The 13,496-nt window shown below is 34.6% G+C and overlaps 2 protein-coding genes across 2 annotated transcripts; one reads left to right on the top strand and one right to left on the bottom strand.

The window, feature by feature from the left end:
* Positions 1 to 2,917: 2,917 nt before the first annotated feature.
* On the bottom strand, positions 2,918 to 4,645 carry LOC140860351 (uncharacterized). The gene is made up of 2 exons (XM_073263324.1): positions 3,856 to 4,645; positions 2,918 to 3,300 (listed from the first exon to the last, which is right to left on the bottom strand). Exons 1-2 carry the CDS (start codon positions 4,643 to 4,645, stop codon positions 2,918 to 2,920), a joined length of 1,173 nt encoding a protein of 390 aa, XP_073119425.1.
* A 6,053-nt stretch (positions 4,646 to 10,698) lies between these two features.
* On the top strand, positions 10,699 to 12,689 carry LOC140865661 (glycosyltransferase 6-like). Its single transcript, XM_073270376.1, has one exon. It carries the CDS (start codon positions 11,157 to 11,159, stop codon positions 12,540 to 12,542), a length of 1,386 nt encoding a protein of 461 aa, XP_073126477.1. The 5' UTR covers positions 10,699 to 11,156; the 3' UTR covers positions 12,543 to 12,689.
* The last annotated feature ends 807 nt before the right edge of the window (positions 12,690 to 13,496 follow it).

A 13,496-nucleotide genomic window follows, 5' to 3' on the forward strand; every position in this document is an offset into this window, starting at 1 on the left:
CCTTGTTATGTTAGCATGTTGGGCTTCTAGGCTCACTACACTGGTATGGTGCAGGTGAGTACGTAGAGGACGTAGTACCCACCGGAGGCGAGGACGTATGAGCAGACTGACAGTGATCCCCGTGACCGTGATAGATGTCTGAGTCACATTGCATGTTTTGAATACTTCAGCATGTTATACATTTTAATTATTTTCAGTGGTTGTGGTTTGGAATATTTTATTTAAATATTTTCAGTGCATGCAAACTTTAATTATTTTATTTATGCAGTATTTTAATTCAATATTTGACTCAGATATTTATTTTATTAAAGAATGCATTTTTATTTGAGTTATTTATTTATTTATTTATTTATTTTTAAATCTTTTTATTCTGTGCATATATGTATGGGCATATATATACATATTTTATTTAGTAAGTATGAAAAAAAAAAAAATTCGCGTATTTATTTATTAATTATAGAGTTAGGGTCGTTTCACTTTCCTCATCCCGCCCTACAACCAATTTAATCCATGCATGAAAATTTATCGCAGACCTTCGTTGTATCATAGGTAGACATACCGTCAAATTTTTATTACTTATTTTTCAATTAAACCATGTTGATTACTCATATTGCAGATTATGAAATTGAGTAATTTTACAAAAGATATAATTTTCTTTTCATTTTTTTCATTTACTAATGGATTGTTGCATCATTATGTTATTAATTTATATTACACTAATTATTATCTCTCTCCTATATATGTGTATATTTTTTGTTCTTATTTGACGTCATTATTTAGTACGTACTATTTTACATTGTATATAAATTTAGTTAAATAGTTCAATTCTTGCACAAATATTCATCATAAAATGTCAAAGCATGACAAATTTTTTTAAAAAAAATGTAATAAGAGTGAATTTTAAATAATATTGGTTGTTCAATAATTTATTTTGAGAAAACTATGTGTAAAATTCTTTCTAATGTGTATGTTCTTTAATATTATATATATATTATATACATTATTAATGAAATTAAGGAAATCATATTTTTAATTTCGTTCCGAACCACATTTTTCTCAGGATGGTCCCTACTTTTAATACGATGACATTTCACTTTCACTTTCACTTTCTTTTATCTTTTTCGACCAATATTTATTCATTTGTTTACTGTTGATATTTTATTTTTATTTTTTTTGAAAAGTAAAGGACAATATATTCAAACCAAGTCAGAAACAATTACATCAGAAATAAAAGAAGGCAACGGAGTGACCCGACCTTCTAGACCAGACAAAGAAACAGCTCCCCTAGCTAAAGCATGATTCGCTGATCTCTTAACAAAAGCAAAAGATAAAGATTGGATCTCCAAAGCTAGAAGCTTGCAATCTTCAATAACTAAACCGATCATAGATAAGTCTTGGGCTGTTGATCTTAAAGCTTCAATTATCACCAATGCATCAGATTCAAGTATTATGTTCTTGAGCTTCAAATCCTTTATCCAACTTAGAGCTTCCCTGATTCCCACTGCCTCAGCTATCATTGGATCGCAAATGCCCGGAATACTGCCATGAACAGCTCCTACGATTTCTCCTCTATCATTTCTGATTATACACCCATAGCCTGCTTTACCAATATCCTTGAAAACCGCTGCATCAACATTGCATTTAAGAAAGTTGGCCGGGGGAGTTCTTCATTGCGTGGGGTAGGGCTGCTTATGGACAGAGATGGTATTCAATGATAGAGTATGAGCCTCTTTCCATTGGGACTTCATTTCCAAAGCTGAACGAAGAATCATTGTTGCTGGTTTACTCCTCGCATTCCAGACCACTTCATTTCTGTGCTGCCATAGACTCCATAGAACTACTGCGGCTGTCTCGATCTTATCATGATCATTAGTTTCGACCAGCTTGTTCCACCACCCCACAAAGGTTCTCTCCAAGCCAAAATAACTGCCCGTAGAATTAAGACACCGCACACTTTGAGCAAAAGGGCAAGAGACCAGTACATGAAAGTCCTCCTCTGGTACATTATGGCACACAGGACGCCACTCAGATACTTCTATTCTACGGCGTTGTAATGCCTTCATGGTGGGTAAGCAACAACAGATGGTCCTCCAAATAAAGTTACGCACCTTACCTGGGATATTTAGCTTCCAAATGAGATTCCAATTGATGTTCTGGGAGGTTGGAATATTACTTAAAAGAGCTTTGTACCCGCTCTTCACAGTGTAAATGCCTTTAAGATCACCACTCCACATCCAAGTATCATCTTCGATCCTTCTACTTAAAGGAATGAATAAAATCAGCTTTTGGTCTCTATCATTGAAAAGCTCATTCACTAAGTCGATGTCCCAAGTATTATCCTCCATTGACATCAATGAGTGCACTGTTGAATGCTGCAATTCTGGAATACACACAGACTCAATGAAAGGATTGATCGGATCAGGAATCCAAGGATCTCCCCAGATCTTGGTTTGAGTACCTGTTCCTATGCGCTTGCGCATCCCGCTACGAATAAGATCTTGGGATGCTAAAATACTTCTCCACACATAGCTAGGATTAGAACCAATCCTTGCATCTAAGAAAGAACTATTAGGGAAGTATCGAGCTTTCAATACCTGGGAGGCTAATGAATTTGGTTCAGTGACCAGCCTCCATCCTTGCTTAGCTAGAAGAGCTAAATTATATTCATGAATTCTTTTGAACCCCAACCCTCCATCATCTTTATTCCGACAAAGTTTATCCCAACTTTTCCATCAAAGGCAGCCTCTGTTATTCCCATTATTACCCCACCAAAAAGAGTTCATCATCCTTTCCAACTCTTCACAGAGCATCACAGGTAAAGCAAATACGCTCATGACATAGGTGGGGATAGCTTGTACCACAGCTTTTAAGAGAACTTCCTTACCTGCTCGGGACATAACCTTGTATCTCCATCCTTTCATTCGACTGCAAGTTTTTTCTTTAATAAACGCAAAAACTTCTGACTTTTATGACCGATAAGAGAAGGCAGCCCGAGATAATTTCCATGATTTGTAGTATAGCCAACTCCTAAAGTTTCACAGATACTGTTCTTGAGATCTGAAGGCACATTAGAGCTGAAAGATATAGAGGATTTGTTGAAGTTCACTATCTGGCCAGAAGCAAGCTCATACTTATTAAGACAATCTTTGATACAGGTGCATTCCTCCAACGATGCCCTGAAAAATAGAAAGCAGTCGTCCGCGAAAAACAGATGGGAAATAGCAGGTGCTTTTCGAGCCACTTTCACCCCATGCAAGGTACCATGATTCACTTCTGATTGCAATAGTGCAGAGAAACCTTCTGCGCAAATAAGAAACAATTAGGGTGATAATGGATCACCTTGCCTCAATCCTCTCTGCGGGATAATCGGTCCTACCTCATATCCATTATGGACCACAGTATAGCTCACCGAAGAAACACAAAGCATCACAAGATCTACCCACTTACTATAGAAACCCAATTTAAGCATCATGTGTTTGAGAAAATCCCATTCAACTCGGTCATATGCTTTCGACATATCTATTTTAAGAGCAGCCTCCCCTTTCTTGCCTTGTTTTTTCCTTTTCAAATAATGACCAATCTCAAATGCGATAAGAACGTTATCTGTGATTAATCTTCCGGGCGTGAAAGCACTTTGCATAGGTGATATTATAGAATTAAGCATTGTCTTAAATCTGTTTGCAATCACCTTGGAGACAATCTTATAGATCGCATTACATAATGAGATTGGACGTAAATCAGAAATAGTTACCGGGCGTTTCTTCTTAGGGATAAGCACAATAAGAGTATCATTAAGCCCCTCTGGAAATGAACAAGTGTTGAGAAAAGAAAGGCAAGCTTGAACAACATCCATACCAGTAATGTCCCAGAAATGCTGATAAAAGCCTGGATTCATCCCATCAGGTCCTGGGGATTTGTCCGGATGCATAGATTTTAGAGCTGCAACAACTTCACACTCATCGAAAGGTTTGATAAGAAGCTGGTTCTGATTGTTATCAATACGCCTTGGTACATGATGAAGAATATGGTGATCGAGACAACCCTTAGATGAGAAAAGGTTCTGAAAATAATTGGAAATGTGTTCTTGGAGGCCTCCATCCCACGAATAAACATGTCCCGTATCATCTTGGAGATAAACTATGGAGTTTTTCCTCTTGCGAGACGACGCAAAATGATGAAAGAGTTTCGTATTTGCATCTCCCGATTTAAGCCAGAATACTTTTGATCTTTGCTTCCAATATAGTTCCTCTCTTGCTAGAAGCACCTCAATTCTCTTTTTAACTTCTCGAATCTGCTGGTCCACTCCATATGTTCTACTGCTCTTCAGATACTTAATCTGTTCACGACAAATATGTATCTCCTTTTTAAACTTCAGTTTCAAAGTATCACCCCACATCTGTAAATCCTTCCCACACCATTCAATTTTTTTCTGGATGTTATCTGCATCATGATCCTTCCAGCCATTTTTAACCACCTCTTTACAATCCGGTTCTGAAATCCAAGCATTCTCAAATCGAAAGCATTTGCGCCTGTGAAATGCCATAAGTTCAAATTTCAGAAGAATGGCACTATGATCCGAAGTGGCTGCCTCTAGATTCAAGACTTCTGCGGTACGATACATGCTCAACCATTCTGAATTCGCCATCGCTCTATCCAGTCTTTCTTACATAAAATTAGATGTTCCTCTACTTTTTTCCCACGTAAAATCATGACCTTTCATACCCAAATCAATAAGGCCACATTCATCCACTGTCTCCCGAAAACCAATTGTAAGAAAAACAGGGTGAGGCAATCTACCTCGCTTTTCCGTTTGAGAAAGAAGATCATTGAAGTCTCCAATGCAGCACTATGGAAGATTTGAACGTCGGGCAAGAGTTTTCAATAAATCCCATGACTCTCTTCTTCTGTGTCTCTCAGGGTACCCATAAAAACCAGATAGTCTCCAATCCCTCTGACCTTGAAGCGACACTACAATATCAATAAAGTTACTAGAATAAGCAAGAAGCTTGGCCAGCGTTTGTTCTTTCCAAAATAAAGCGATACCTCCCCCTTGATTTTGGCCAGGAACCACAAAAAGACCTTTAAAACCCATTTTCTGTTTGAGAAAATCAGATTTAACTAAGGATGATTTAATCTCCATGAGAAAAACAAAATTGGGCTTATATTTGGACACAAAGTCCAATAATTCCTGAACTGTCCGTGGATTGCCCAACCCACGGCAGTTCCAACTAAGGCAACTCATAATTTCTGGCGGGCCTGGAGTCCAGAACCCGCCTCAACAAGCATATTTGGATCAGGGAAAGAGCTAACAACATTTGGGCTATTTGGACTTGTTAGCCCTTTATGAATATGGGCCTCACTTTCAATCTCAAGCCTGCGCCTTTTAGGATCCAAAACCAGAAGAGAATCCGTATATAGTGTCTGTGGTGTACCCACGTCTTCATCTACAGTTGCCTTTCCTTTGCCTCTCAAATCACCAACTTGTCTTCCATTACTTTGTTGTCCCCCTGATATCACATCCTGATGAAAGCCCATATTGTAATCATACAATAGAGGATGGGTTGTGGGGGCCACTAGTTCCTTCATGTTATCATCAACCTGCATACTGTCTCCGGAGCGGCCCTGAGAGTTTTCCGATCTTAGCCAACGTTCTCCGACCAAGTTAGTGGATCTCTTTGATGGAGCACGAAGCCAGATACCAAATAACTTGTCTACATCTTTGTTCGGATAATCGAAGAACTTTTCACAGAACTTATCCGAATGACCCATAATTCCGCAGAAAAAACAGAAGGTGGGGAGTTTTTCATATTTAAAATTGATCCAGCTCCCAACCTCCCCTGATTTCATGATTTTCATTCTTCTTTTGAGGGGTTTTCTGATATCCATAGAGACACGAATACGGAGATAAGACCTCCATGACCCCGTGAAGTTATTCGGATCAATCTCTATCAAATCCCCAAGGAACTTTCCAATTTCACGAGCCACTTTTTCAGACATAAACCCATTTGGAAGATCATGAACCTGTATCCAGAAATGAACGTCAAAGAGGGGAACTTGCTGAGGAACCATACCAAATTTTAATTGTTTCACAATTAGAAGATGTTGTTCAAATGTCCACGGGCCATCTCGTAAAACTCTTTTGGCATCCAATTCATGGAAAAATTGGAACAGATATCGGTTGCAGCTCAGATTTTCTATGCGAACACCCTTTACTGGTTGCCAGATTGAGGCCATCATATTCTTCATTGCTACAAAGTTGATAGATCTCACAGTCAAGAAACGACCAACTAAACTCCATTTGAGTTCTGGTGTGCCACTTTCCGCTTGAACTTGATCAAAATCCAATCCACCTGATTCTTCCCTCCAAAGTGAGTTTTTGATAAAGATCTTCCACTTCTTGCGTATCCTTCGTTGTAGTTGTCATGCAAAAGAGCAAACAAAAGACGATAAAGGCAGTCCTGGATTAAGCTTGAAGGTAGAATAAAGTAGCGAAAACCCTGTTAAAGAGAACAGGACATCTAAGGCTTGTCAACGGACAAGAGAGCCATTTTTCTCACACATTTTACTTTATTTACTTTTTTGTTGCGGAAAAGTAGTGATATTTTATTTATTTCCCTCTTTTTTCCAATCTTACGTTAAAATTAAAAACTTTGTATTTCTATCAAAATGATCCAATCATTTACTGCCTTAATATAGCCCAAAACTTGGATGACCATATGCTGCTACACCGAAAAAATATTTCATTAATCTATAAATTAAAATAAAAACTTTGTATTTCTATCAAAATTATCCAATCTATAAATGTGTTTGAGTCGATGATTTCACACTTTAATTAATGTGAAAAGTGAAGTGCTCTCATTAATCACATCAAAACCTCAATCTTTATGAGATCAACCCGTGATCAATATTGAAACTCGATAATGAAAATAAAATTTCAGAAATTAAGTACATATAGCAGTTATTTGATAAGAACTATTACATTTACTTTCTCTAAATTCTTGCTTATTATATACCCATTTCTGATTGCTCGGTTTAATTCTCACCTTAGTTCCATTATTAGGTGAGCTAACTACAGAAGAAGATTGATAATTAACTAATAAGATAAAACTTTTTAAATAGATCATAGACTCATAGTTTACTTTCTTTAAGAAGTCATTGTTATTAATAATTGGCAGGTACAGACACATATACCTTTGTCTTGTCTCAATATATCTTATCTTATATATAAAAAAAAACAGCTCAATTTGCAGTATATTGCAGATTATATTATAAATTAAAGATATATATATATATATATATATATATATATAATATTTTCACGTATGGATAGCTAATATCGACTAATTCGAAGAAGAATGAGATGACATTAAGTTTCATGAAATAATTATAATATTATCAAACATTCGTTGTTTTATCAAAGCTTATGACTAACTAAGAGCATGATTGGTATGCTTGAATGGAATAGAGTTGGAATTAAATCAACTTTGGAATGAAATAAGAATAGAAATGAAATGATAAGTTTATTCCATTCAAATGATTGGTACCAGAAAAATAAAATCGAAATGGAATCGGATTATTTTTAACTATCAAATAATATTTTTATTAAAATCCAAAATAGTAGCTATTCAAAAATATTTATTATAGGTTAAAAAAATATTTATTATAATTATTATTTAAAAAAAATAAAAAAAATATAACTATTTATAGCCTATTAATCATTATAAAATTATCTTTACAATAAAACTAATATATTTATTAATCTGTATTTAGTTATTATTATTATTATTATTATTATTATTATTATTATTATTATTATTATTATTTTATTTATTAAAAAATTATTTATTTTTTAATAAAATATAATGATAGTTATATATTTTATAATATACATTATTATTAAGTGAACGTTTTATTTATTTATTTATTAATATTATTATCATTATTCATTAATAATTCTATATTTATAAATGGTAGTAAATTAATTTGATAATAATATTATTATTATGATTATTATTTTAGGTATTTTATTAAACTAAATAAGGGAAGAATTTTACAAATGAAGTAAAATTAGGAGTGAGAATGACCATTCCTATCCAAAATGGATGGAATGAATATGAGAATAGTCATTTCAATGAAAATGGACATTCTCATTTCAAATCCAAATCAAACATGATTGTAGGGAATGAGATTGGAATGCTCATTCCATTTCTACCTCATTCCCTCCTACTAATTATGCCCTAATAAAAACAAAATAAAACACAAATATATTCATATAATGTTTTGATTGTTCTTGTTATGGATAATATACTGGTTCAAATAACAATTAAAATTGTCATTATTACCATGCCACTGAATTTTGTGATTGATAATATTTTAACCCAATATATATAATAATTTCCCCACCCTAATATTGCAAATTATTTATTAGAAGGAAGTCGATAATAATTTCATAGGTCAGTCCAAATTGCATTTGGATAGGTTCAAAGGTCGGTTTGACAAAACGTCAAAGCTTTTCTTATCAATAAATAATATCAATAAATTAAATAATATAACCGTCAAAAAAATAAAATAAAATAAAATAATATTTAACAACTAATTTCAAACTCCACTCTTTCCATTTCTTATTATTTTAGTTTGGAAGTCACAAAATTCCAAAAAACAACTCAGAGAATAATTCTTTAGTTCAGATGCATTAATAATATTGATAGTGACAAGAGAGTCACTTGCCTATTTTGTATGGGCGAATATTTCTCGAAAATATAAAATTTATGAATATATACACGTCTCTTTTTGAAAAGATAATTTTTAATAAATTTTCATCTATCCCTCCATACTTCTAATAAGAGAGAAGAGATTTTTTTACAATTATTTTAAAATCAAAACTTTGATATCAAATCGACTATAAGTCATTCACGTGTATATATATATATATATAAAAAAAATACTAAAACTTTACTATCGATTTTAGTGGTCACACGCGAAAAATCCCTGAGTACAAGTAATCAAAATTATATATATATATATATATATATATCCATACAAACAGTGTCGTATATTACTTCATAACTTCAATCTTTAACCGAGTCGTGTCAAGCAAATGTTACCAAATTAAAAGATGAAAATAACATTTAATTGTATAATAGTCTAGTACAAAATTACAAATAATCAATTAACCAATGCCGTTCTAAGAATTATTTCAATAATTAGTGCTTAATATTAATCCCATACATATATATATCACCGTGTATGTTAAGCCAGTGTTATTATTTCAGAATTTTAACTAACTCAATTTATTATTTTCAATTATTGAAACCGTCGTCCATTTGGTCATTCGGCCACCCTATTAAATGCCACATTAATTTACATAGCATTATATGAATATGACGGCTCATTTGTTGATTCATTGGATTTATTAATTAATATTATAAGAATTAGTGATACTTAATACTCATTCCTCTCAATTATATATATACTTTTTTTTCTATTCCAAATATATAGTCCAATTTCTACATTTAGTGTTTTCGTGCTTCTTACATTTAATAATATTTTACTTATACAAACTCTTATTAACTAAGTATTAAAAAAGTGTAACTATTGTTTAATTTGAAAGAACTAAATAGAGATTAAATAAGAATTTTATTTCTAAATTAATGATTTTCTTAATTTGTGTGAAAAAAACAAGCAAAATTATATATTTAAGACTAATGGAATAATTATTTTGATGATTAGATGTGGTTTATGTAAAGTAATCATTTCTTTTTTAAAAATAAAAACCCGCAACTTCTTTTTTCTTCAAAAAATCATGAATTGTACAATAAATGAATTGCTAACGTCTTGATATTTATATTTCATGACTCACCAAAAATTATAATTTAATTTGTTTTCTCAATTCTATGGAGCACACATGCATATATTTTTAAAGCTATTCATATAACTGCTTTTAATATTTATAATTATAAAAGCTTAATTATATCAAATTCTAGGTTTCTTCTCAATTATTAAGTTAGTAGAAAATTTTATGTGAAAATATAGTATTTATTACACGTGCATTGTTAGGTTATCAAATATATATATACATATATATATATATATATATGTGTGTGTGTGTGCGCGTCCAATGACTTATAGTCAATCTGACATCAAGAGATCGCAAGTTTGATAATAGTATTAAAACACACGCTCTCTCTTGTAGCGATGACTTAGGAGATCACAAGTCCGAAACTTAATTATAACATATGCTCTCTCACTCGTACATACACATATATATATGGTTAATTTGCATTCACATCTCCTTCACTTTTTAGTTTTAGCATTTACCTTCATTGTATGTTAAACTTTTTACACCTGATAATGGAGGTGAGCACTATCAAGACAATGCTTAAGTATGGTAAAATTTTCTCAAATACACAAAGTGTAAGAGAAATGAATGCAAATGACCTATATATATATATTAGTTATTATTAATAAGATCGATATTTGGGTAAAGGTATGGCATGATTATGAACCCTTTTTGTTTAAAAAAATAATAAGAATAAGAGTAATGCTAAATGTACATGAAGGGTTACACGCTGGTTTATTAAATGCATTTGAAATTACATGATTATTCCTGCACTTTATTTGGAAAAAATATTTGAAAAATACATGCAGAATAATCATGTAATTTCAAATAAATTATAACCCAACGTATAATCATCCATGTATTATGCTAAGAATAAATATTTAGAAACGAGTGGTTTTGATATTTCTGCAATATCTGGAGAAGGAACAAATGGCTCTGCTTTATTTCATTCCTGCTGATGAAAGCTGGGAAGGTGTCGGTGCCCAAAATCTAACGTGTGTCCATGGCCACACTCAAATCTCAAATCAGTACGTACTTTGTAAATACACTAATTAAAGCAACAACCGCCATTAAAGAACCTTCAACCACCAGCTATTCCCCATTTCGTCACTGATCAAATACCACTCTGTTTCAAGCTTCAGCTGTTTTGGAACTATTCATATAGACTATATACACAGGCTCGGACAAAATCTTGGGGAGAATACAGCGGACGGTGACGCATTGTTTCAGAATTCAAGGTGGTGGAAAGCCGAGTTTCATCGCTAACAGACGAAATTCACCGCGACGACGCGTGTTTCGGAGGTTTTCTTGGTTTATAATGGTGTCCTCGGAGATCTCCCACCTCCATAATCTCTCCATGGCCAAGTATAATGCTCGGAGCAGAGCCATTTCCTTTCTTTCCGATACATTTCTCATGGTCGGCGCTTCCATGGTGGCTTTCTTAACCATCTGGGCTCTGTGGTCTTTCTTCACCCCAAATGCAAAGCAAGCTCCGGCTTTCTCTGCTGAGTTAGACGGTTCACGCACCTCCGCCGCCGCCGCCGCCGACTCTTCCGCGAGCTGCGTCGATTACGTTTCCGGGCCTGACCTCCGCCATGATCCGCCGGATCAGAACTTCTACGATGATCCCACACTAAGCTATACGATAGACTCGCCGCCGGTTAAGAACTGGGACGAGAAGAGAACAGAGTGGCTGAAGCAGCACCCCACGTTCGCCGCTGGAGTGAAGAGCCGGATTCTGATGGTGACGGGTTCACAACCGACGCCGTGTAAGAATCCCATCGGCGACTATTTACTCCTGAAACTCTTCAAGAACAAGGTTGATTACTGCCGGCGGCACGGCATCGACATTTTCTACAACAACGTGCTGTTCCAGCCAAAGATGTTCTCTTTCTGGGCCAAAACCCCCACCATCAAAGCCGTAATGCTCGCCCATCCCCAAGCCGAATGGATCTGGTGGGTGGATTCCGATGCCGCCATAACAGACATGGACTTCAAACTCCCATTAGAAAGATACAAGGACCATAACTTCGTACTCCACGGCTGGCTGAATCTAATCTACGAGTCCAAGAGCTGGACCAGCATCAACGCGGGGGTATTCCTCATCAGAAACTGCCAATGGTCGATGGATTTCATGGACGTCTGGGCCAACATGGGTCCACAGTCACCTGAATACGATAAATGGGGCGAAACCCTGAGCACCCTTTTCAAAGACAAGATCTTTCATGAATCCGACGATCAATCCGGCTTGGTCTACTTGTTACTGAAAGAAAAAGAGAAATGGGGAAACAAAATCTACGTAGAGGACGAATATTACTTCGAAGGGTATTGGATGGAGTTTCTTGGGTCATTCGAGAACATCACAGAAAAGTACAAACAAATCGAGAAGGAGGAGTCGCCATTGTTGAGGAGGAGACACGCAGAGAAAGTGAGCCAAGTGTACGGTACAGCTTGGGAGGAGCATTTGAAGGGAGCTGGATATGGAAGAGGGAGCTGGAGAAGGCCTTTCATCACTCATTTCACAGGGTGTCAGCCGTGTAGTGGGAATCACAACCAGATGTATTCTGCGCAGACTTGCGTCGATGCGATGCAGAAAGCTCTGTTGTTTGCGGATAATCAGGTGCTGAGGAATTATGGGTTCGTGCATTTGGATTTGTTGGATCCCTCGGCGGTGAATCCTCTGCCATTTGATTACCCTGCTTGAGCTTGTGGAAATAAGTTCTACCAGTTTCTTTACCTTTTTTTGTTCTTTGTTTTCTTTTGCTATTGGGGTATATGAAATGGTTATATATAATTTTCGTGTGAGAAATAAGAATATACGTACATATGCATGTGATTGTTGCATTTTATTGGGTCGTTTTCTTGTATATTTCATTGAATTTATGGGTGAAGATCTGGCGAAATAGGTCAGATGGTTCGTATCGAAATTCATGAAACAGGGGAATGTTTTAAGTAGATAAACTTTTTATGTGATATGATAAAAGTGAAAACGTGGTGGTCCTCTCTACTTCTGGATGGAAGAGTATTGATTGAGGAAAGTATCGAGGGTATATTTGGTTTGAAAACGGAGTCCACGGGATGGGAGCTAATATTTTATTTAAAGAGTGAATTTAGAGAAGTAGATTAAATTATTTTTTTGCAATTGATTGAACATTTGAAATGTTTTATTGTAATAATTCAACCCCAAAGTGGGAGGATTCGAAGTTCGGGTATGAGTTTAGTTTGTGTGAAGTTCGAGTTCATCTTCTATCGATTGAGTAATTTTATTATTAAATGTGGTGGATGTTTTTTTGGTTTTGATATAATAATAAAATAATGTTAAAAGTACAATAAATATTTCGTATAACGATATTTATAACAATTTTATTGCGAGTTTTTGCTATTATATCGTGAGATTTTGACATCATATCATGAGATTTTGTATTCAATATACGGTGAGATTTAATAATTAAAATTTTTGTATTGATGTAAAATATGTTGTACAAATTTAATTATATACGTAACATTACTCATAATATTAATACTCGTGTAGAGGGTGTTTTTTATGCGAGCTATGTATAATGATGAAATGGATACAACTCTCGGAGAACAACAACAAATCTCATATTTAGTATTTAAGTTTATGCCAATTATGACCATTTCTTTAGGTAAGTGAGAC

Source organism: Henckelia pumila, chromosome 4 (assembly GCF_033568475.1).
Source record: "Henckelia pumila isolate YLH828 chromosome 4, ASM3356847v2, whole genome shotgun sequence".
Taxonomy (NCBI): domain Eukaryota; kingdom Viridiplantae; phylum Streptophyta; class Magnoliopsida; order Lamiales; family Gesneriaceae; genus Henckelia; species Henckelia pumila.